The sequence below is a fragment of the Ptychodera flava genome, chromosome 1 (assembly GCF_041260155.1).
Source record: "Ptychodera flava strain L36383 chromosome 1, AS_Pfla_20210202, whole genome shotgun sequence".
Classification (NCBI taxonomy): Eukaryota; Metazoa; Hemichordata; class Enteropneusta; family Ptychoderidae; genus Ptychodera; species Ptychodera flava.
Window position 1 is genome coordinate 33,830,310 of NC_091928.1, and position 24,781 is coordinate 33,855,090.

The 24,781-nt window shown below is 39.3% G+C and overlaps 1 protein-coding gene and 1 long non-coding RNA gene across 2 annotated transcripts in view; both read left to right on the forward strand.

The window, feature by feature from the left end:
- The window catches only part of LOC139135738 (uncharacterized), a 429,492-nt gene that overhangs the window by 243,673 nt on the left and 161,038 nt on the right, over positions 1-24,781 (forward strand). The window lies entirely within an intron of this gene.
- LOC139135676 (mycocerosic acid synthase-like) lies at positions 1,542-23,428 on the forward strand. Its single transcript, XM_070703277.1, has 6 exons — positions 1,542-1,625; positions 2,123-2,315; positions 13,029-13,162; positions 13,475-14,961; positions 15,199-15,292; positions 15,711-23,428. Exons 2-6 carry the CDS (start codon positions 2,125-2,127, stop codon positions 21,377-21,379), a joined length of 7,575 nt encoding a protein of 2,524 aa, XP_070559378.1. The 5' UTR covers positions 1,542-1,625; positions 2,123-2,124; the 3' UTR covers positions 21,380-23,428.

Sequence of the window (24,781 nt, forward strand, 5' to 3'; positions counted from 1 at the left end):
GGCAGCAGCTTCGCGCTAACTGATTGGCAGTTTTCTGTCCTGTTGTGACCGGAAAAAACTAAAAAGTGGCAGTTTCTGGAGCATGTGCCCGCGTGTTGCCTATTTGGTGTCCACTTACACAGTGAACACAACCACGGCTTCGCGCCCTTTTAAAAGGAGGCTCCGCCTTTACAAATGAAACATTGACAAACGAATTAACTTCCTGTTCTACACCAATTTCGATATTCGATTTATTCCTAGCATATTGCAAAGCGATGGTTTTTACATCTTCTCACTTGTTTCGTGCGAACATTGCATATGTGCTGGATTTCGAGCTAATACGCGTTTCGTTCTCTAATATCATCATCATATATAAGCTGGCCGCGTAATGCACGGCGTTACATGTAAAATCCGATGTTGGAAATGCTAACTCTAAAACGACAATCACAGAAAGAAATATGACGATATTTCAGAATTCCTTCTTCGATTTCGACATTCAAATTCGGTTGGCCTGATAATGCCAAGGATTTTCCTGTTCTACACCAAATTTCGATATTCGATTTATTCCTAGCATATTGCAAAGCGATGGTCTTTACATCTTCTCACTTGTTTCGTGCGAACATTACATATGTGCTGGATTTCGAGCTAATACGCGTTTCGTTCTCTAATATCATCATCATATGTAAGCTGGCCGCGTAATGCACGGCGTTACATGTAAAATCCGATGTTGGAAATGCCAACTCTATAACGACAATCACAGAAACAAATATGACGATATTTCAGAATTCCTTCTTCGATTTCGACATTCAAATTCGGTTGGCCTAATAATGCCACGGATTCTTCCCACGTCGGGTATTAAAATTATGTGTGTAAAGTTTATGTCTTAACATTGCGAATCCTTGTAGCAAGTGTTAAATGCAGTCAGTTTGTTTATTGTTTGCAGGGAAAGCTATGGCGAGAGGTAATTGGATCTAATGTGTAAAATGCTTAATAGTGTGATTCTTTGACGCCTTCGTTTCGAAACCCAGTTCGGTTACTCATTAGTTGCAAAATTTCTTTCTTTCTTTCTTTCTTTCTTTCTTCCTTCAATTTGTGATGTTTGTCTGTGGCAGCAATGTTGCTGTTCTTCTAGCAGAAGCTATAGAATATAACACCCGCACATTTCAATTGCCTTGTGTAGCTAAACGGCGATCTGATTTGTTTGTTTCTTGTTTCGTTTCTCCTTGTTTCTACGAAGGTATAAAAGTTCACCATTGCTCTCTCCTCGCTGGTGATTAGCCTCAGAAAAGTTCAAGGGAACCAACAACGTAATGTGAACCCCGCACCGACCCACCTGTTTGCTTTTTTTGAAAAGTTGCCAGGTCTGCAAATGAATGATATCCCCAGGCCTGAAACAAATATTGCCTTTCCGCTCAACGCCAAATCGATTTTAAACCCTGTTTTCTGTAACTTAATAGGTCCTTGACACAGAACAGTTTGTTTATAGTTATGGCGACTTGTGATTGGTCTATTTCTGTGCATATATTAAAATGTTCGACTCTTATATTATACGACGCTCTGCACTTTTTGTCCAGAATCAACGATTCCTTGGGTTTGTCGCTGCAAATGCGTCTGCATCGATGCTGTTCCATTCTCAAAGTGAAACGGTAACAATTTCTATCTTAATTATTATCATTTTTTACAGAAAGTCACCTTGTCTAGAAATCTCTGTATTTTGTTTACATAGTTTACATTAGTCTGCACATGTTTACTTAAACCAATCCTGATACTCTTTGATACTCTTCATAAGTTGTTCAATATAGCGGTGGATTATTCGTTTGTTTAAATTTCATTGTTTGTGTAAGACATCAGCCGCTGGGAAAAATTTGTGTAGGTTCTCCCGAGTTGAGGGTGTTTGTTTTCTCTTTACCAGCGGATTATTCATGTTGTAGAGACACCAGCTGGATTTCATGTTCTTTGACAATAAAGTGACACATCAAAGTAATGTCTGTCGATCGGAAGTAGATAACACATACACAGAATGTTTAAAATTACTTTTAAAAGCAATGGAAATGAAATTTATCATGTTTTCACTTTGTTATCCAATGTTTAAGTTTCTCGGATGTTGATATGGTAATAACGAAATTACGGTCATTATGTTCAGAGATGGGCAACGCAACCAGCAAGGCGATCCCCAAGAGACGTGTGGTGGACGACGACCCAAGTCTTCCAATACATCGCAAAGTAGCAATTGTTGGTATCGGCTGTCGCTATGCCAACGGCATTGATGACGCTCAGAAGTTTTGGAAGATGTTGGTGGATGGTATGGACTGTACGTCACCGCCTCCCGACGACAGGTTAGTGGCTTTCTACAGTTTCCTGTCACAATCAGTCGGCTGTCATAATTCCTTGACGGTTAGGGAGATATTGTCCCCGATCAGTTTTCTACACGATATAGCACAGAGCACAGTTCAGCAAGGAACGGTAAGACAACAATAGTGACAACCAATTACTCATCATATCATACGCCACGCTGGCATGGCAGATACTTTTTTTCTATTACGTAACACTGTACCTTCGAGATGAGAACTACACACCTAATTGATTCCAAATCTATACGAACCTACCTAAGAATCTTACTTTTTATTGGCACTACAAAAGCTCAAAGAAAACCTCCTGAATCCTCAGTTTCTTCTTTGTAGCCTTCCACACTACAGTGTGGTTGTATGCTGCGATCCCTCTTCCAAGTATATACCGCCTGATAAATACATGAACGTTGTTTATTCATCCCGCTGTTTTCAACTTAAGTCATTCTAGACATTTTTTCTAGTGTACGCATATACTTTTCTGCTTTGTTGTTGTGCTTTTGTGCAATTTTTGTTAAGAATTTTTTTTGCATGGGCGATATTTCGAGTTTTTACCTTTTTGTCCTGTTGTCTTGGGAGTACGTGTCGTGTGTTTGAATTTCCCGATTTTTATCTCGCAGTTTCTTATGGCTCCTGACCTTTTATTTTGGTCCGTTGTTCTTTCTGAGCGAGTTTAGGAGTCGGATGCGCCTTCTCCTGCTCCTTCGATCTCAGGACTTTCGGCTTCTTCTTGTGATGTTGAGTTTCAAAGTTCTTCGGATTGGCAGTGTGCATTGACTATGGGTGACTCGCACACAACCGTTGTCAGAAGTAATGGAGCCATCATTAGTTAAGGCGTTGGGTCGGAGGAATTTCATCGGAAACTCCAAAATTTCGAGTAACCCCCCCCCCCCCGCCAACGCAAACCATGATGAATATTGAGAAACGCCCTCTATAACATAGACTTTGACCGACCCCTCGTAGAAAAGTTAAACATTAGTACACGCATTTTTCAAATTTACAAAAATGTCGCAGTAGTAAAGATCTTTCAAATCCTAGTGCACCCTGCTAGGTCATCATCGGTTATCTCATGACGGTTGTAAAAAGGGAAACCAACAAAATGAAATTCAAAGTTACAACAAAATATAGATATTAAAGCTCACGCTATCACCAGTGTCCAACCATACAGTATTGTTTAATTTGGACAGGTACCATGACAGGGTTTCCACCAGGATATCTGACAAAGCAGAATGTGAAAGTAAAGGGGAAGTGTCAGAGGGGTGTCCTCTATCTTGAATGGAAATTTTTGAGAAATTAATGTGTTTAATGGTGCAACCTGGTTCAATCTGAGTAAAACTGTTGGGACACTCATGGAGGAGAGCACGAGAGGTGGCGTCCCCCTCTTGAATAAAAAATTTCAATGCTGACTGTACAAATAAAGAATGTTTTAATTAGCTAAGGCGTTTAAGTTTACAGAAATTATAGGGGGAGGCCAGTGTTTTGTGAGGGATTGGTCGCAATTTTTCGCGCAAGCATGTTTGAAGGGTCATGAAATTCAACGCATGCCTTTGGGGGAGGATCACCATAATGGTCAATGTTAGATGCCAAGGTGTGACTGATACAGTTCTTCGTCCATATATATCCAAAGCTAATACATGCATATGGAAGTCTATTTGGAAAGCTATTACCAGTTTTCAGCTATAAAACGTACATATATCTGTACTTTCATATATATGATAATTTTTTGTTACTGTACTTTGCTTGAAGTAGGAGGTAAACAGTGCATGTGTGTATAAGATATAGTTTTGAGATCTCATCGAAAATGTTGATGTACTATACATGGTAGTCTATGAGAAAACTATGGATATTTTTTTCCAATATTAACATACCAATATATGTGATTTTGTAGCACATATGATAATTGATATAAATGTACTTTATCAGAAAAGGGTGATTAAAAATGCGTATGTGTACAAGGCTTAGATTTTGGAATTTCACCCAAAATGTGCATGCACTATACATGAGAGTATATGAGAAACTATGAATACGTTTTTATATAGCAATATCTTTTCATATATAGACGTTGGATAATTGACAAGAATATACTTCATCAGAATAGGGTGGTTACAAGTGCATACGTGTACAAGAATTTTGATTGTGGAATTTCACAGACAATCATACACAGTTGATCCAATATACATGCAATCTTTGAGAAAACCTTGAACAATGTCTTTTCGATATGACATTCACAATGTCTGTGCATTAAAAACGTTTGACAATTGATTGCACTTGATTAATGAAGGGTTACAGTCAAGTGCATATATATGTTGTTTCATTTCCTAACTGCACTAAATGCTTCAGTGCATTTTAAAAACAAAGTGAAATATATCTCCTCTTCCTCTCCAAATTTTTAGAAGTTACCCTTGTAGCTTACAACTTTTCGCTGCATCACCCCCTCTAATTCATCTCCACATTTTGAGCACCCCTTTTAAGCTTTCAATTTTTTGAGTGACCCGTCTGACTTCTCCGACCCCAAGGCTGTAAATAAAGATGGCTCTCTAAACTGATTTCATGCAGTAATTGGTGCAAGGTTAATGGTATTCGATTGATGAGATGTATGCCTCCTCATTTCGCAGATTTCTATGTTTCTGTTTCAATAGGACACTGCTGTGTCAACTATTAAGGCCTTCAAATAGGCTATGGGTGATATATTCCGTCTGTTGGGGCTAGGAGTTGTTACATTACATCAGTTTCTCCCAGGTTTGATTGTGAATTTGTTTTTAGCGAGACTGGCTACGCGGTGTTTAGTACCACAGTGGAGCTTGTCTTAGGCACAAAATGTGTTATTGTATTCACCTTTTGAGCCTTAATTGTCAGCTAAGTATATGACAGAAAACCATGGCCTTGGAGGGCACTCTGTGAAGTTCCGAAGGTATTTCCCTCGGGATACAGTGTATTCTGCCTGTACTTTACACCGTATCCCGAGGGAAATACCTTCGGAACGCCACAGAGTGCCCTCCAAGACCATGGGGTTCTGTTATTATTACATATGTTCCCCTATTTGTCAACCGCCGTCGAAAAAAACAGGTAATCACGACCTGGCCTGTTTGCACAATGATTCTATATAGTGCGCATTGATATGCTGTCAATGAACTTTTCATCAGCTGTGAGCTCACTGATTGGCTAAGGGAAACTTTCTACTATTCATATGCAAATATTTGATGCAGGGTACCGAGTTCACTGTATTTCCATCTCGACTAAGACAACAAAAACATACGCAAACAAAGACGTTTTCGGACAGAAATCTTAAATATTTTAAATACATGTGAACAAAATTGGTAACTATTTAGAATAACAAGATCAATTGTAATAAAAATTACAATGACTGAAACTTCAAAATTGTACGCGAAATTAGACTAATCAGAGTCCGAGTACGGCTGTCATAACAGATCTACGGTGAATGAAGCACGGTGGTGCACGGACATCTAGAGAAGAAAGACGCTGTTAAGAGTAGTTTTCTGAGGCCGCGATGTTGAATGTGAAGTTGGAGACTCCTCCGGTGATTTGATAATAGCACGGGTAACTGGTTTTGAACTTGCTGGCTACACCATTGCAAGGATTGCGAAGTACTGATCGCCGCATTGTCGCAGGAGCCGATCTATCACATTTGTCTTTGCCATGGCCGACACGGGTATTGCACTATCGCTTGTCGATGTGCTTGGTCACGGCAAGGTCTCTCTATCACGGTCCCTCTCTCCTGGACCGAGGTCACGGGTTGAGTTTGTCATCAACCCAACTCAATATTACTCATTTGCCGTTGTTGATCTTCGTATGCGAGTGATTTATTGTAACTGGATACCGATCTAGATCATATTCTTCGTCGCTGTTTCTGTACGGTGAGTGTACACTGACGTAATCTGGCAAGCATTACGTCACGGTCGTGGGTAAGCTCGACTGGTTTGGAAACTCTCAAGTATACAAGTTTGCGCTGTTATTGTCCAAAGCCAGTCGTTGAAAACAGCAACTTCGGGACGCGTTTTCATAAGGGTGTTTCCGCTTATTTTTTGCAACCTGACGAGAGCTAGAGCTTTGACGTCTTCGGTCGAGACCGCAGCAAATCTTGCAGATATTAACGGCTTCGCCGGTACACCGCTTCCATCGTACTCACAGTATTTTGCTCCGTCGAGATATTAGTTTCACTTCGATAATAAAATTCTGATTCCAAATGTTCGACATAAATACAGTTCTGCCAATCTTAAAGGGAAACCTAAGTCCAGCGACTTTGACCGTTTATCCCTTCCAAAATCATCCTCGAATAAAATGCAGCTCAAATTTGCAACATAATTGCACGCGCCGACGGCTACGGAGCGACGAAAAGAGACTTTGAAGTAGACGACATTTATGGAAATGAGCTCCGAATCCCATGGGCGCGAAAGGGCTCATGGGAGGAGCGTGCGTGACGTCATCGGCGATACACGAACGTGTGTGACAGCCTACCAAAGCATTGGAGTCTATGACTGCAGGAGTGCAGTTCTGCACGTTACGACTCTTTAATGCTCAGTAGCATAAAAAATAATTAACTGTTGTTCAGTTGAGTGCAAAAATCACTCAAGGAAGAACAAACGGAGTCAGCTTTTACCGTCTTCCCACAGAACAGCTTTTTCAAAGACAGTCAGTGGCTAAAGAAAGTCGGGCGAGTTTTAAAATCTGTAAAAGATACAACGTTATGTTCTAATTCTTTAAGGATGATTGTTTTAAAAGGGATTTCGGGATCTGATACCGATACAAGACGATACCACACAATGCGGTTCGTATCTTGACATGCTGAGTCAGCCTACTATCGCCGGTTTTAACCAGATAAATATTAGTATTGGCGATTTCGGGACTCTAAAATCCGAAGACGAAACTACACAAAGCGTCTCTTATCTTGACATCCCGGGTCTGCCAAATCTCTGATATATAACTAATAAATATAGGCAATTTCGGGACTATACCTGGTAATATTGATATTACAAGATACTGGAATGACTTCTTGCCTACTTTGTCTCGGCACGCCGGGTCTGAGAAATCGCCGACATTATATTTACCCTATAAATATCAATTGTGCCGGGACTCCTAGGCTAATATCGATACCAGACGATCCTAGATTTACTTGCTCTGTGTGGTGTCGGCACGCCGGGTCTACGAAATCATGGATATTTATCCGATAAATATCGGCGACTTGGGACTTTAACTCTGATACTGGACTATACTTTGTCAAATTGTTGGTAAATATCCGATGTATATCGGAGATATCACCACCTAACAGATCTGACCACCCGACTACCTCTGTCCGACTCTTAGTTCAAAAATAGCATCCATAGCTGGTAGCATCCATGGCTGGTAGTCAAGAATACTGTATGTTTTACATTATTAGATTTATTAATGCACGAAATATGTTTTTACATGAAAAGCATTTTTTTTCATTAAATGTCCACACGAGACTTCGTCGAGAGGGCCGATCGGATATCATCGGGACTCCGGAGGCCCTTGCACAAATTACATTCTTTACATGTAAACATGCGATCGGGACTTGAACTGAGGACATATCGGAAATCATCTGGAGTTTGGGCCGGTCTTGTATGAAACACATTCCTTACAACAAGCTTTAAGACGATACTATTTTTTTAAATAGCGGGCAAATATCCATTATATCGGCGATTTCATCACTTTTTAGATCTGAGTAAGCCCGACTTCCTAAGTTCGACACCAGCTTCGAAAAATAGAGGACACATTTGTCAAATCGCGAATAAATATTTTCCGAACATATCGGAGATTTCGCAACCTTAAAGATCTGGCCAAGCTCGACTTACACGGTAACACATACAATCAGTCAATCATTCCGTATCATTCACAAACCAAAAATTAATTTTAAGCGACTGATACAGAAAACTCTGTTTTAGAAACAGAGTTTGAAGGATCGCAGTGTCACTCAGTCTCTCCAATCCAGTTCAGGGTCTGTATAAGCACAGTGACTCCCTCCGCTGAATCATACACAAAACGCAAACAAGCAAGATATGAACGATGTTTTGAGATGCTTTCCAATTATTACATATCTTGGTTCAAATTAGTATGGTTTGCTTTCAGTCAGGGAAAAGTAATACTCGATGTCAGAAATATCGCTGTCCGAACTCTCCATAGTCGTCTTACGAACGCGCTGAACTGTGCACTGTACTCCTCCTGCTGCAAGCTACAATCGTCTGTATCGCCGATGACGTCACGCACGCTTCTCCCATGAGCCCTTTCGCGCCCATGGAATTCCGAGCTCATTTCCATAAATGTCGTCTACTTCAAATCCTCTTTTCGTCACGCCGTAGTCGTCAGCGCGTGCAATTATGTTGCAAATTTGAGCTGCATTTTACTCAAGGATGATTTTGGAAGGGATAAAAGGTCAAAGTCTCTAGACTTAGGTTTCCCTTTAATAATTATTTTCTTCCACAGATATACAATCTGCTTCAGTATTTATTGTTGTTCAGGAGCCGGCGACAATATTTACCAATAGAAAGTAGTACGGGATAATTGCTAATTTCATAAACATTATTTGATGGCACGTGACCTGTTTCTGAAATGCATTGAAGTTGATAAAACACGTGAAATACTTTGCTGAAAGCAAGCAATTAGTAAAATATTTAAAAGCAGTGATAATTAGCTCAATCAAAAGCTAAAATACTAAGAAAAGAGTCACAGTTTTTTAGAAAATGCAAAAAATATAGAGGGACTATATTATCTCTGACCGTGAAAATACCAACTTTATTTCGCTGCCAACAAATTGGTAATCTGTGGTACATATGTAATAATATATAATCCCCTATATTAACAAGTGTGGCGGCGTCGAGGCATAGTGATTCCCCGTGTAGCGGCCGTATCCCCCTCGCCTACGGCTCGGAGGGATACGGCCGCTACACAGGGAATCACTCATCCGCGACGCAGATACACAAGTGGGGATTATATATTTAATACATGCATAGACCCAGTTTTCCGTGAGTAAAGGTGTCAGGCATGGCATTTCAGTATAATAGGGACTATCTGAAAATAATTCATGCGATTGTGAGTTGACTTGACCGCGCTCAACTGTGCCTTTTGAGGTCACAAACACAGCCGTACTTGACAGCGATTTTAGTGTTGTAGAAAGGAAAGGAAAGACACCCTCATCCCTCCGTCAACGTTATTCGCCGTGCAAACAATAAAACTCTTTAAATGTGACCAAATAAATGACATCGATCGGTGACTATAGGCCCTGGACATTTAATGAACGACTTTGGTACCTGAAAACGGGAATCAATACCATATCTTGGCCCCAAATATATTTCCCTTAATCTGGACAATTGCAGCATACGCCGGCCATTTTAAAATCGTATTTTAACCCACAGCTCAGTGCGCACACTTCAGCGTCTCACTTGACCCTGTGACTTTGCAACCGCTCGAATTCAAACAATTGCAATTTTGCCTGCGAGCGATCACCTCAGATTGCACTGTTCTTTGCACTATAAAATTTGCGCCGAAACATTGCGAACATGTGAGAATCCAGTCCACTTGCCTTCTCTTTCTACTACACTAAACTCGCTGTCAGCAGCAGCAGTGCCTGAGGTCAAGGTTACTTTCGAGCACGCCGAAGCTGAAAATAGCATCTCTCGTTCGGATTTTTCTGTGCGAATCAAGCGGAAATACCGAAGACCAGGGATTTTTAAGCCGATGTGTGACATCAATGTGAGTGAAAATTCATTCGTCAAGTGACTGGACTTGCAAGTGGGACGTCGCAACATATAACACTCAGCCGCGTTATTTTTGTCAATATTCGAATACCATTCAAAGAATTCTGCTTGCAAACTTGTATGAAATTTTCAAAACTATCAATTTTTATGTTTTATGAAATTATCAATATGTGGTACATTTAGAGCTCCAAGAGCAGATGAGGAAGCAGAAACGATTGTTTGTTTTGCTCCATATTTCGTCTGATGCTTTGGTCTTTCCATACACTTTTACTATTCGTTGACCGTTGATACTGTTAGGGTTTCTTATTCATCAGCTTCAGATAAGTCTCTTACCTTAGCCAGAGCGAGGGCCAATGGTGTGAGAGCAGTTTCAGCTTCATGGGCTTTATTCCCAGGTATATGTCTAGCTGATATCCTGCAAGCAATAAAATGAAGATCTTGTGGTGTTTTCTTACCTGTTCCAACATCCGAGACATGTCCCCTGGGCAGGGTTGTATTTACTTTTCGGGGTCAGTTTGCGTCGCACAAGCTCAGGTGCAATGCAGTAGTGAGTTTGATTCTTTAACAGAAAGAAACAATACTAGGCTATCATGTAGGTTATCTTTTCTGTTAGTTTTGGGTTACTTTTTGTCAATTTCAACCTCCAACAGACCGTGGAAATCTGATAGGCATTTTCTGTCTCGAAAGTGCAGTGTTATGTTCCTGTAAATAATACTTACCTTCGAGATGAAATTACTCCAGTCCATCTCCCCGGGCTTGACAATTGGTTCCATTTGGTTTGTTATGATTGTAAACGGACTTCGTTGGTGAGGCAATTTGAGAATGTTTTGCTTATTTGTAAGAGTCTACAAAGCCAGTAACTGAGGACTCAGATGAGACCCCTCAAGTGAGAGAAATATTCTAATACAGCTTCGTCTGAGTTGTAGCATCATATAGGCACATAGTTCTCCTCTCAAAGGTACGCGTTATCAATAGAAATTAAATCTTCGAGGGATTTTCCATTTCAGTATATCTTAGATTGCATGAAGAAGACTGCTCATCTCTTTTTCAGAACTTACTTGGTATACTTTGTATGGAAAAAGTTTTAAGTCAGCAATTCCAAGTAATCAATGAACTGATCTTGCACGTACAAAACTTGCAAAATTCATGAATTGTCAAATTTACTCGGGACCCTGCTGCATTTTATTTCACTGGAGATCTGCACTCGAGGCATTTATCTGCCATCCTTGTGGATCTCACGTAAAAGATTATTTGGCCTGACGTTAGTAAGGAATTGTGATGTTGAAGTGGGTTGCCTTTGGACAAATTTTTCCTTTCTGTCTCATAAAAATTGCTATTGTTAAAGGTGAAATACAATGCTACGATATGAGAGTCTCCCTAGAGGATTAAAAGTATGCAAATTTTAATGGAAATTCCAAGGATTGGTATTTAATATAGTGCACCACTATGTCTCATATATACAGAAAATTATTCACAGATGACAAAGTCAGGGAACTACCATATTTCAACATGAGTGAAAAACATGGTATAGTAATAAAACATGTATAGAGACATTCAAACTGTGGGTAATGTGCATCAAGTGACAAACTCGCACATCTAGAAATAAATATTAGTTGCATGTAGTTCCCAAAGTGATAATGTTCTGAAAGAACTCATGCGTTTGCAAAGTTTCTTTTCTTTTGCCCCTCGATGTACAATCATGCGGCTTTTTACAAACTCATTACCTTCTACAGTAAGCAGAGGAAAAAACGTATTTTGGGATACAACGCTTCGAACATTGAAAAATTAGTTTACAACTCCTTGAGTCATACAATGCCGTCGTGATTGCCATACCCCTACCAATCTGAATTTTCAACGAATATTGAGGATTCTTTCTCTCTTCTGCTGGAGAAAAAGCTCCATGTATCGATACACGTTTGGTCTGATTATTGTGGGTGGCAATGACGAATGGACATGATCAAATATCAACATTATGGACATCGCATAATCTGTACAGAAAAAGAGAGAACAGAAGTATTAACCTGATCTTCATGGCTTGGTGTTTTGTAACTGATACTCTACAACATGACCTTGAAAGTAAAGTATGGTTTAAGATCACTCGTACAAACACAATATCAACGCTGGAAACCTTCCAAGTCACATTCATGATAGCGATATGATTAGTGAGGAACTACACATATTTGAGGAGAAAAAGCAGATTTACATATCTTGCATGTTTGAATGGCAAAAAGTGCGATATTATACCGTAAATGTAACTTTTTAAGTGCCAATGGAACTGTTCTTTCTTCTCCCAAAAAGAAAACGCGGCCAACAACATCTTGTAGTTATGTACGACAACTTAGATCGAATGTATTTGCAGGCAAAGTGGCAGCATGTAAGACTGACTAGTTGTAATGGATCACACGTCAGAGGACAGTGTTCTTTATTCATATTCAAATGAGGGATAATGACCGCAAACAAAATCGCAACGATTCTCTAAAAGACAAGTTAACGATTTTATGCAAACATAGGTCTTATCTCATTGTCAGTATCAAGGAGAGTAGAAATACTTTATTTTTCCATACAGCACGTACTTGAAAATCAGGCAATCTTCGAAAAGACCAATAAGTTACTGGCTCGACTTTTTTGAACATGAACATTTCACATTTTCATTCATCACTTTTTGAGGGGTTGCAGTCAGTGAAATCGGATCAATCAACTTGATTATTAAAGCATGTTTTTTTCGATGAAGGATGGGTATGATTGCTATTAATTTGTTTGGTTGTCAGGCATGGTCACCCTTACTACCCAGCTGTATATGTAAAATGTGTACAAACTGCACATATACAGTACATATATGTATGACCCTTTTCGTTATTTACATTCCTGTTCCCGTTTATTAATAATGTGTCAATTTACTATCCAAATATTGAAAACTTTCAGATGACATTTTCTGAAAACAAGAGTGATAATAGTGTGACATTATTCATTTCAGATTTGACACTTCTTATTTTTTATATCCTGGTGGTCCTGAGAAGAAACACATTGGAAAGATGTACAATCAGCGAGGTGGATATCTAAAGTATGATGTGTACTCCTTTGATAGAGAGTTCTTCAAAATACCACCAGGTAACATCACTGCTATATACCAGCAACATCAATGTCAAATTTAATAAAAAGTTACAAAGACAACCAATATGCAGGGATGCCAGTCGCCTGTGAATAAATGTGCCACAGTGATGGGTAGTTCCCTCCCATCTACACTCAGCGAGGAAAAATGTACCTATACTAAAAACGTAATATAAACAGAAAACATCCAATAACACTCAATGATTATGTAACATCTTTCTTTGTTGACGCATACACTCAAATACTTTTTCAATTGGACTGTTCAAAGAGATATCGCTAACATTGTTTATGCATCTTCTCCGTTTACATTAGATGAGGCAGCATATATGGACCCTCAGGTTCGTCTGCTTTTAGAAGTTGTCTTTGAAGCTTTCGAAGATGCCAGTTTACCAATGTCGGGCATTCGAGGTTCCAACACTGGTGTTTATATCGGTCTTACTGCAAGTGAATATCAGTCTCTTGCAACACACCCACCTGGCAATGTCAGTCAATACACAAACTCGGGCGTGAACACATGTATGGCTTCTAACAGAATTTCATTTGAGTTTGATTTGAGGGGTCCCAGCTACACAATTGACACAGCATGTTCATCTTCTCTTTATGCCATACATCAAGCGTGTGAAGCTATCAGAAATGGTGACTGTCAGATGGCTGTTGCCGGGGGAGCCAACCTTCTACTCCTACCAGCAACAAGCATTGGGTTTTGTCAAGCCGGAATGCTGTCTCCTGATGGGAGGTGTAAAAGTTTTGATACCAAAGCCGATGGTTACTCAAGAAGTGAAGGTGCTGGTGTTGTGATTTTGAAACCTCTTGCAAAAGCAGTAGAAGATGATGATCAGATCTATGCAGTGGTTCGTGGTGGCGCTCTCACTAATGATGGACGTACACCTGGAATCGCCAATCCAAGCTATGAAGCCCAGGTTGACCTGGTTGAAAGAGCATACAAACATGCAAAGGTGGACCCTTATGATGTCCAATATGTGGAGGCCCATGGCACTGGTACTCAAGTGGGCGACACTACTGAAGCTAATGCTCTTGGAGAGGGGATGGGAAGGGGACGACCAGAGGAAAAGAAGCCACTGTACATAGGATCAGTCAAGTCCAACTTTGGTCACACTGAAGGAGCCGCTGGTGTTGCTGGTGTGATAAAGGTAGCCCTTTGCCTGAAAAATAGAAAGATACCAAAAGTTGTCCACTATAAAGAGGGGAATTCTAAGATAGGTTTCAAGCAAAATGGTATACAAGTACCAGAAAAGCTCATTCCATGGCCTACGGTTTCTAAGATGGTAGCTGGTTGCAGTTCGTTTGGTTTCGGTGGGGCAAATGCCCATCTTGTACTTGAAGACTATTCGAATTTGGACGATATCAGCCAAAATCAGAACCAGACAGTTAAACTCGAAGAAATAGGCCAAACCAACATGGGACTGTTACCAACAATATTGGTTATATCTGCGTCAACAAAAGAAGGACTTAAAAAGCGTATGTCAGGTTGGATTGAGTATCTGGAACATGACATTGGTGCAGGTTTCATCGAGTTTGCAAATGCTGCATACACATCGGCCTTGAAAACACAACACCATAATCATCGAGTGGCTATCATTTGTCGGACAAAAGAGGATGCGATCAAGGAACTCAGGAAAAGATTGGAAGAGAAACCTACTGATAATTTGGTGGAGGGTGTGGCATGGGATCCTTCACAATCACACATTGTGTTTGTGTTTTCCGGTATGGGCACACAATGGTGGGGAATGGCAAGACAGTTGATGAACAACATTTCATCATTCAGGGAGACCATAAAGGTAAAAATAAGAACGTGGAGCGATTTGCACTAAGAGGTGTGTAGTTATCAACAATGTGAACATATTTAATAGACAAGGAAAGGAGCAATCAATAAATTATGCTATACTTTCTTAATCAATTTAAGCTACTATTATTTTATTCAACAAGGGAGGTAAATGGGATCATAAACTCTGCGTTGCATGACAAAATTATGTGTGATACGTTGATCACTTTACATCTTTCATTTCAATTCACAGAAAATCGACGAAATCCTTCGCAAGTGTGGTGCAAAGTGGTCACTTGTAAAGCTGCTGACATACGAAGATGACAGAAATTTTGTTAATCAAACAGGTAGGTACCGAAAGCGTGTACAGTTTGTGTTGGACTAATGACGTGTTGCTTATCAAGTCATTCGCAAATCGTTTGACATGACAGCGATTAAGAAAGAAATCTTATTAAAATGAACCATTAAAAACATATCATCCCTATGACTGTTATGTTTGATTGGTTTAAAGCAATTTATTCTCTTGATTTTTTCAAATGCTGTCAATGGTTGTCTATAATCAATTGAAATACCACCAATGGTCAATCCCAAAGGTTACATCAACATTGACTATGGTCTTTTAAGACTCTGTGCTATGATGTAATTCCATTTTGATGAGGAAAACCATAACCTCAGTCTCTTTGAATTTCACTGGCTTCCTGAAGAACAAGTATGCACAATCTATATATCTGATAATGCAGAGTTTATAAATTTTAATTATTTCAGAAATTGCACAGCCATCAATATGTGCTGTACAGATTGCACTGGTTGAACTGTGGAGATTATGTGGAGTTAATCCACATGCCATCGTTGGTCATAGTGTTGGCGAAGTTGCTGCAGCATACACAGCTGGTTTACTGCCACTTGAGGATGCAATTCGTGTAATATACAACAGAGGTCGGCAACTACGACATACAAGCGAGTCAGGCACAATGCTGGCAGTAATACATCCCATCCAAGATGTAAATGATGAGTTAGAGAAAAATCCCCGCAAGTGCATGCTTGATATTGCTGCTATCAATAGCCCTTCTCAAATAGTATTTTCGGGTGATACATCTGTGATTCAAGATTTTTCTTCAGATCTTAAATCGGCCGGCATAAAAAGTGTAACTCTTAAAGTGAATAATGCATTTCACAGCCGTCAACAAGAGGTCATTAAAAATGGCTTCCTAAAGAAAGTCCGATTTCTTTCGGAATCTGCTAAGAAGGCCCAACAACAAAGTGGCCTCACTATACCAATGTTATCCACAGTAACAAATAAATTCGTTACCAAAAAAGATGTATTTGACCCAAACTACTGGTACAAAAATATCAGACAACAAGTGAAGTTCATGGCTGCAATTAACATATTACTTGAGGATGGGTACACAAGCTTTCTTGAAATTGGCCCTAATCCAGCCCTTAAACCAGCCATAAATGATATTTTTGCCACAAGTAAATCACGTCATTCAAAGCCATTCACTACACACTCTTTAAAGCAACCAAGAGACATCAACACGCTGTCTGATGATCTGATTGATCTTATGCAGTCCTTTGGTAAGCTTTACGTTGAAGGTTGTCAGGTAGACCTGGAAAGCTTATTCACAATGGGTGAATACAAAAAGTGCCCCATACCATCCTATCCATGGCAACGAGTACGCTGCTCATGTGAATCAGAAGAGAGCAAGATTTTATACACTTTTCCTATGCAATGTCATGCTTTGCTTGGTGAAGCACAGGATGTTGCTGATATTGTTTACTCTTCCTTGTCTGTTTGGAAATCAGAAATTTCTCATGTAACAATACCATGGGTAAAGGACCATGTTGTCCAGGAAAATGTTATAGTGCCAGCTGCTGCATATGTTGAAACAGCTCTTGCTGCATGTCGAGAGTTAAACAAATCCGAGACTTTGTTCAAACTTCGGAATGTTTCCTTTGAGCGTTTCCTATTTGCACCATCTTCTTCTTTGGCAACATCAACGGTTAAAACGTCAGTTGTCAAGGATGATGGAGATAATGCCACATTTATGCTGCAAAGCAAAGAGTCAAGCAAAAATGCATGGGCTCTACATTCAACCATGGGGATGTTCCTTTGTGGAAACACAAATCATCTTACAAATGATAAGATATTCAAGGATTTCCCGGTTGATATTGAAAACTGGAAGCAATCTTCTGACGTTGTACTTAGTCGAGATGACTTTTATATTATAGCAGCAAAGAGTGGATTCAACCTTGGAAGTTCTTTTCGATGCAATTCAAAGGTTTATTTGAATATTACTTCAAAAGGGGGACTTTTCTTCTCTGAAATGTCTGGAGAGGTCCAACAAGAATCAGGAAGATATATTTTTCATCCGGCATATTTAGATTCTATCTTCCAAGCATATGCTGTTCAGAAATATTCCATAGATAAAAGAAATCACGAAGAAGCCAATATAACGTTTATTCCAACATTTGGAGTGCCAAGGTCGATTAGAGAAATTACACTGAGGGGACGGCCACCGAGAAATATGGTTTTCTTCATGACAATGAAGAAAGCTGAAGATGCATTCTATTCCGATGTAACAATTGCAGATGCAAAATCGATGGAAATTTTCTGTGAGATGAAGGATTTCAAGTTTGCAGATATTAAGTCGTCTTCTGATGAGGAAGTACTTTGGTATAGTGAATGGGAAAAGGTCACAACCATTTCTGCAAATGGCAAATACACTCAAGAGATGATTTCTGTACAGAATGCAGAGCAAAGGAAATATCTGCTTGTTGGAGCTGATGATATTTTTTCATCTTACCTGAAATCATATTTAGAGGCAAATGGAAATGTAAATAGGTTTACTCCTGTCCAATCGAGTATAGATTCTTTGGAAGGAGAGGTCAAAGAAATGTGTTTATCATGTGATCCGACTGATGTTATTATTACAGCAGCATTAAGTCTTGAGCAGGATAGTGAATGTCTTATCAACTGGAAATCATTTGAAAACGCTCAGTTTCTCAGTGGAATCATTTGCCAGAGTATTTACAAAGTTCTAAACAGCATTCACGAAAACCATTATCCTAATCTCTGGTTGATTAGCCGTGGAGAACGAGCAGTTACTGCACAAGAGGAAACTAAACCTGAAATGACAGGAGTTACCGCAGTGGGTCTCACAATATCACATGAGAATCCAGAGTTTCCAGTGTACATGATTGACTTGCCATTGCATACTGATGGTCAAATTATAGCCTCTACCGTTTTTCACTTCCTACAGAATCCACTTGTGTATGAAAACCACATCGTCCTACGGCAAAATCTAGAAGATAAAGGGTCCTTTGACATCTATTCACCCCGTGTTATAAGTCAGGCAAAGGCAGATTTTGCAGGAACTATAAGTACACAGTCCTGGGTCCTTGTAGACAATACAGATAAATCTTGCCAGTTTAAACAACAAATAGGTGATTCCAAGGATTGCCTTTGTGAAGGGCAAGTCAAGGTAGAAGTCATGAGTTGCATGCCAATTTTAAGCCAAGGCGAAGGAATTGACAAACAAGAATCGTTTGTGTTTGCTTTTTCTGGCAGAATAAAAGATGTCAGTCTGCCATTTAACACAAGAAAACAGGGTGATTTGGTCGTTGATGTGACCAAAGATAATCTGCCATCCACTCTTTTGATAGACGAAGATTTGCTCTGTAATATACCAACACCCATCTCGGCTTGTGGGGCATTAGCAGCTACTGTCCGTCTGTTGGCTCCATTTGTTAATCTTACAGACATAGGTAATGCAAATGGTGGTTTAAGAATGTTAGTATACCTTCGTGATATTGATGATGCTGAAGCCGAGGCAACTGTAATTCTCGCAAGGTCACTAGGGATACATGTTACGACTATATCACTCGACTCAAAGGGGGAGGAAACTCGGTCAACAAGTGACTATAACTTGGAGAGTGAACAATCAAGTTCAGTGTGTGAGTTAGATTATGGATATGATGTTATCATGTTCAGTAATTATACTGAAACAATGAGAAATCAGTTGCCACATCTGTGTACTCATCTGAGGCCTATGGGAAGAGTTGTCTTTCTGAAAAATGGCACGGTGAGCGATAAAACCACATCGGCACTTCCCATACTTACCAATGTTGTTGTCACCAATTCAAATGCAGTAATGTCCCACTTTGCGTCCTCGCATTTCTTCCAACAGAAAACTGAACAACTACTACAATGTCTTTCTACATCATCAAGTAATATCAACCAACTTTTGGAGAAAATCTCGCAAAGGGTTCGCATATCTGAGATATCGCCTCAAAGGAATATAAGGGGAAATGGGCTAATGATGACCGTTGATGGAGAGGAATTGTTTGTTCCAGTTGATTTTGGTGACAATTATTTTCATGTTAATGAGAATGCATCTTACATAGTGACTGGCGGTACCAAAGGCTTTGGCAGCGAGATAGTAGAATGGTTGGTAAAGTGTGGAGCAAGGTATGTCATCACATTTTCTAGAAGTAGTGCCCATGAGCCAAAAATGCAAGAGCAGTTTTCAAAGCTCAGAAGCCAAGGTGCGTTCATAATGATGATGAAGGTAGATGTCTCCAGCTGTGAACAAGTTGAAAGAGCATTACGGAAGATTAAGTTGGATGATAACATACCACCGGTTGAAGGTGTATTTCACTCTGCAGCAGTCTATGCAGACACATTGTTACCAGAGATGACAAGTGACATTTGGATCAATGTGATGTCTGCTAAGGCTTATGGTGCTCTCGTGCTTCATAAATTAACAGTAAAGAAGGAATTTCCTATCAAATACTTTGTCCTACTATCCTCCATCGTCGCCCTTATTGGCAATGCAGGGCAAGCCAACTACTGCTCAGCAAATACCTATCTTGCTAGTTTGGCTCAGCTAAGAAGGAGCCTCAACCTCCCTGCAACTGTTTTGTATGGTGGGATAATTAACAGCACAGGGTATGCTGCAAGGCGAGGTTATGTGGAAATTTGGGAAGAAAAAGGGTTGAAAAGTGTTCGCCCCGCACAACTTTTGCGAGTTTTGGGCACAATGTTGAGAGTTGATTGCCCAGCACTAGGGCTAACATCAACGTTTAGCAAAGATAAATATTTTACCAAAAACAAACGGATCATGTTGTCACATGAAGGTATTGAAGATTGTCGATTTTCAAACTTCAAGGCCCTATATCCCAAACAAGAAATGTCCCTGTACTCCAAGGAAAACGCGTTAGAGAGTGACATACTTTCAGAGGAGCCGACAAAGGCACTGGCAATCATTGATAATTATCTCTGCATTTCCTTGAAAAAGATTCTTGGAATAAGTAGTGACATTGAACTTGGTTCATCACCGTTTACTCTGGGAATTGATTCCCAAAGGTCTTCAATGTTTGGCACCTTAATTGAAGAACGCTTTGATGTCACGATTCCACCAGTCGATATTCTGAACGACCAACTTACTATCACCAGCCTAGGTGAATCTATTTATCAAAAAATGGTTAGTACAAGGAGGAATCATTCAATGCCTGAAATGCCGAAGGTTGAAAGGAAAGGATCACCACTTCTTGCAGTGGCTGGCCCAACAATTGATGCAAAGTCACAATTGATATGTTATCCCCCTAATAGCGCCGGGCAGACACTTTACAAAGATTGGCATGGTCCCTTCAACAAGCGGGGGGTACAAACTATTGTGATCCAGCTTCCAGGTTGGGAGGGAAGGGAGAAAGAGAAGCCTCTTCGTCAGTTACAGGACATTGTATCTCTTGTTGCTGAAGAATTGAAGCCAATCCTTATACCAGGTAGATTCTCATTTTATGGCCATAGCATGGGTGGCTTGATTGCCTTTGAGGTATCTCACTATCTGGTCGAGAATTATGATATGTGTCCTGTACACCTCTTTGTTGGTGGCTGTTTTGCACCGTCATTGCCATATCCTTATCCAAATGACTTCAACGTCCCCAACTCCGTACTTCGTACAACAGTCAATGTACCAAACACATTGAAAGAGTATGGTGCAGAATTTAAGTTCTTAGAGCAAAGTGTGCTCAATAATAAAGCTGTGATGGCACGAATTCTCCCCCCTATTGAAGCAGGACTTGCAATATATAAAGCATACCAGAGACGTCAAACAATGCCACTCCCCTGTACTCTTACAGTGTTTGCTGGTAAGAAAGATGATTATGTAAAGCCAAACATGGTTGATGGATGGAAGAGTGAAATCATAAACCCATATCAGTTCAAGAAAGTACTTGTTCCGGGAAGACATCTTTTCCTTGCAACTTGTCCAGAGATAATTGTTCAAGAAATACTTGATTCTGTTATAGATTCTCCTCACAGAAATAGAGAAGATATACTTCTTACAAGTGAATCAAATGGGCAAGATTCCAGCACGCAAATAGGACAGAGTTTCCATAATGGTAGTGTTGGGAACATCAGTGATTTGGGTTAAAGTAACTTCAATGAGTTCAAGGTACTTTTACTCAGCAAGTATGTTTGAATTTGTGACAACAGGTATGGAAGCAGTCTAGACTTTCCTATGCTTTTTAACACATTGCATCCCCTTTGTAGATGGAAATATGGTTAATCCCATATAGCTGTGTAGTGTTACATTGAACATCTGATGTGTGATCGTTGTATATTTGTAATGAATGTTTCTCTAGAGGGTTCATTTTTTGCACGTATTTCCCGTAATGTCTGTGAAAATGAAGTCCTAAAGGAACAGGATTACTATTTTAAATATCAGATCCTTGCATGATCTTGTGCACAGGATAAACTGAAAACTGGGGTATTAAATTGTATATGTGTGTCTCGAATTCGTATTTCCCTAATGTGTTTAGTTAGCTCTGCAAATTATATTTTAACTAGCAGAGTTGCTCCGTTGAATGATAAGTGAAGTCCTCGTTCATACATTTAAATTAGATCTGTACAAATCTACAGTGGTACCAACTCTGATTCCTGGAGAAGAAAATGCATAACCAAACTACGAACTTTCTGTAGGTTTCCTGTCACAATTGTTCATTTTTGTGACTGGTTCTTGTCAAATAATATCTAACTGTTTGTATTTTAACGAGGGCGGCTCTATGCTCTCAATTACTGTTTTATGAGTCTTCCTGTGCAAGTCTCGCAGATACGCATCATTTCATACACGTGAGACCTTACGAGATTTATCTGCTTTGCAGGGTCCTGTCTTCTGTAAAGATTCTGTGTCTTGTCGGTTGACAAACTCAAATGGACATAGACACTTTTTCATCATTAAACCCGTTTCCCCCGTTTTCTTTCCACATTTTGATTGTAATATTTTATGTCGATCCGCCCTTGGTAAACACTCCCTGCCTTTAAATTTTGCCAATGTCGGGCCAAGGTTCCTAATAAAGTATTTCTAGGGCCAAGAAATCAGAATTACTTCATGGGAGTGGGTACTTTTGTTAAAACCCACATGGCAAACGACGGTTAACTACTAGTGCTATTATTTGAAATGATATACTCAATCATCAAATCGCCAGTCAAAACTTCCCAGAAAAGCACCTCAATATCAGAAAACCTTTGTCTTCTACTTCTTCTCAGGTATCGTAAGCGTATTGCCAATCGTCCAGCTCTTATCTACCAAATTACATTGAATTATTGGAACGGGATTGATAAAACGGAATTGGATCTTTATTAAAGTATTTTAAACTTGTCATACTTACAAGCCCACGTCTGTCAGAAGAATGTACGAAAATTTGCAATGACCTTCCCTTAAATAAAACCATGTTATATACAACATTTCATCCTCATTGAAGTTAACGATTTACCCCAATAAATTCCCTTCTCTGGAGTTTTCAGCTAATGATTTTAATTAATAAAGGTCTACCTGACAACCTGACAACGTAGAGGAGTCATAGTCAGAAAAATGTAACAACTTACCCCGGCTATTGAAGCACTCTTTTTTTTAAGATGGAACGCACCTCGGGGACAGGTATTCGGACTCTCAAACTTTTGCAATTCTCTTCTGATATACCACTTGTGGGGGCTCATTTTAAAGCAACTTTTCACCGGCTTAGTTCTTCAAAATTCGAAAATTTTATTTTTTCTCCATAGAGTTAACACAGGGATGGCGGCCATTTTGAATTTCTAATGTCGATAAATCTTGGGATATTTATTTCTCTAATACCAAAAATTGCACGGTGACCCCCGATTTTAATTCTTGATTTTGAAAGAGAATGATTGAAAGATTCCTTACGGAAATTTTGAGCAAACGTTTAAGTCTTTCACTTCCGAGGTGCATACTACCTTAAGAGAGGGGATTTGGCCGAGCGGTTCTGTCTATTGCTTCTCGGTTTAGCTGACTGGATAAAGCATGGTGTGAGTTCGAACCCGATTGAAAACACCGTTATGTATCCTTATTTTGTAACATTACGTGATATTACGCTCTCCTTCCGGCATTCTCGTAACATAAATTTGTGTATAACATATAAACGCTCATGAAATAAAAATAAATATTACTTCATATACAAGGTAACGATATCTGACGTTAGAACTTTGTAAATGGGGAATTTTATGTTGATGACGATCTGTATAGAGTATTTTAATTCGGTTTGAAGACATCTGGATGATTCTGTAACACATTTACCGTATTTTATGCTGTGTGTACTGTAATGGGATACATTTTGTTCCAATATTATCCAAGAAACTGTTGTTTGAAATTTTGGAATTTTGTTTGAAACTGTATATTTGAATATGATCGCTTCCAATTGATGTTTATATACCGGTTTGGGTTTTCAATTCGCACTTCAGTATCCGAAACAAGAAATTGACCTTTTTAAGCTAAAAATTCTATAGTAGTAATAAGCTCAGAAAGCTCTTAAATTAGATATTTTCGAAAAGCCTAGATATAGGGCGACATTTTTGGTTTCTTATAGTGTCACCATTGTTTATATAACTATCACGTGACAGGTAATTTGCATAACCTTTTCAAAAATCGGTTTTCCCTCTGTTTTTAATTTGTTTCAGTGCTTTTGGGACATGTGGCTGAATTTTGTGTGAGTGCAAGCTGTCGTAAGGATCTTCCAAAGTGTGTCTCAGAATTTTTTAAACCTTGTTAAACAATTTTTATGCCAAAAATATTTCCAGAGCGGTGAATTTAACCCTTGTTGATTTCTCTAAAATCGTGCGCCAAAACATACTAAGCAAGATATAAAAAATCTGAGACACTGTTGGAAAGAGCGTTGTGACAGCTTGCATTCCAGCAAGTTTGAGTAAGATATTTTGAGGTATTGAGACAAAACATAGGGAAAAACCGATTTTTGAAAGGTTATGCAAATTACCTGTCACATGATAGTTATGTAAACAATGGTGACACTGTAGTTACCAAAATGTTTCCCTATAACTAGGCTTTCAGAAAATGTTAATTTACGAGGGTTCTGAGCTTATTAACCACCTAGATTGTTAATTAAAAAGGTCAGTTTCGTCTTGAAATATTAATTATATTTCGATGAGTGCATGTCAATAATATATCGAGACAACAGCCTTTTATGCCTGCAAATGAATATTAAAATACATGTACCCTCAATGAGAAAAAAGATATTTTGCTTTTAATCTGGTAGCAACTGTAGGTGATTTTTACAAAATAAACAAATGAGGGGCATCGATACAACAGAATACTGACTGACAACATTTTGCATTGATGTCATTAAGGTTATACGTACGTCAAATGCAATCGTTACCTACATTTTTTGTCATTCTTTGCCAAGGGGATGTTTTTGACCAGTCTCTCCCATAAGTGATGAAACTCAGAATATAAAATCGAGAGACTCACTGCAATCTTTTCTACTAGGGCCGAAAGCCGGTCATCTCAATTAAATGTCCGAGTTAT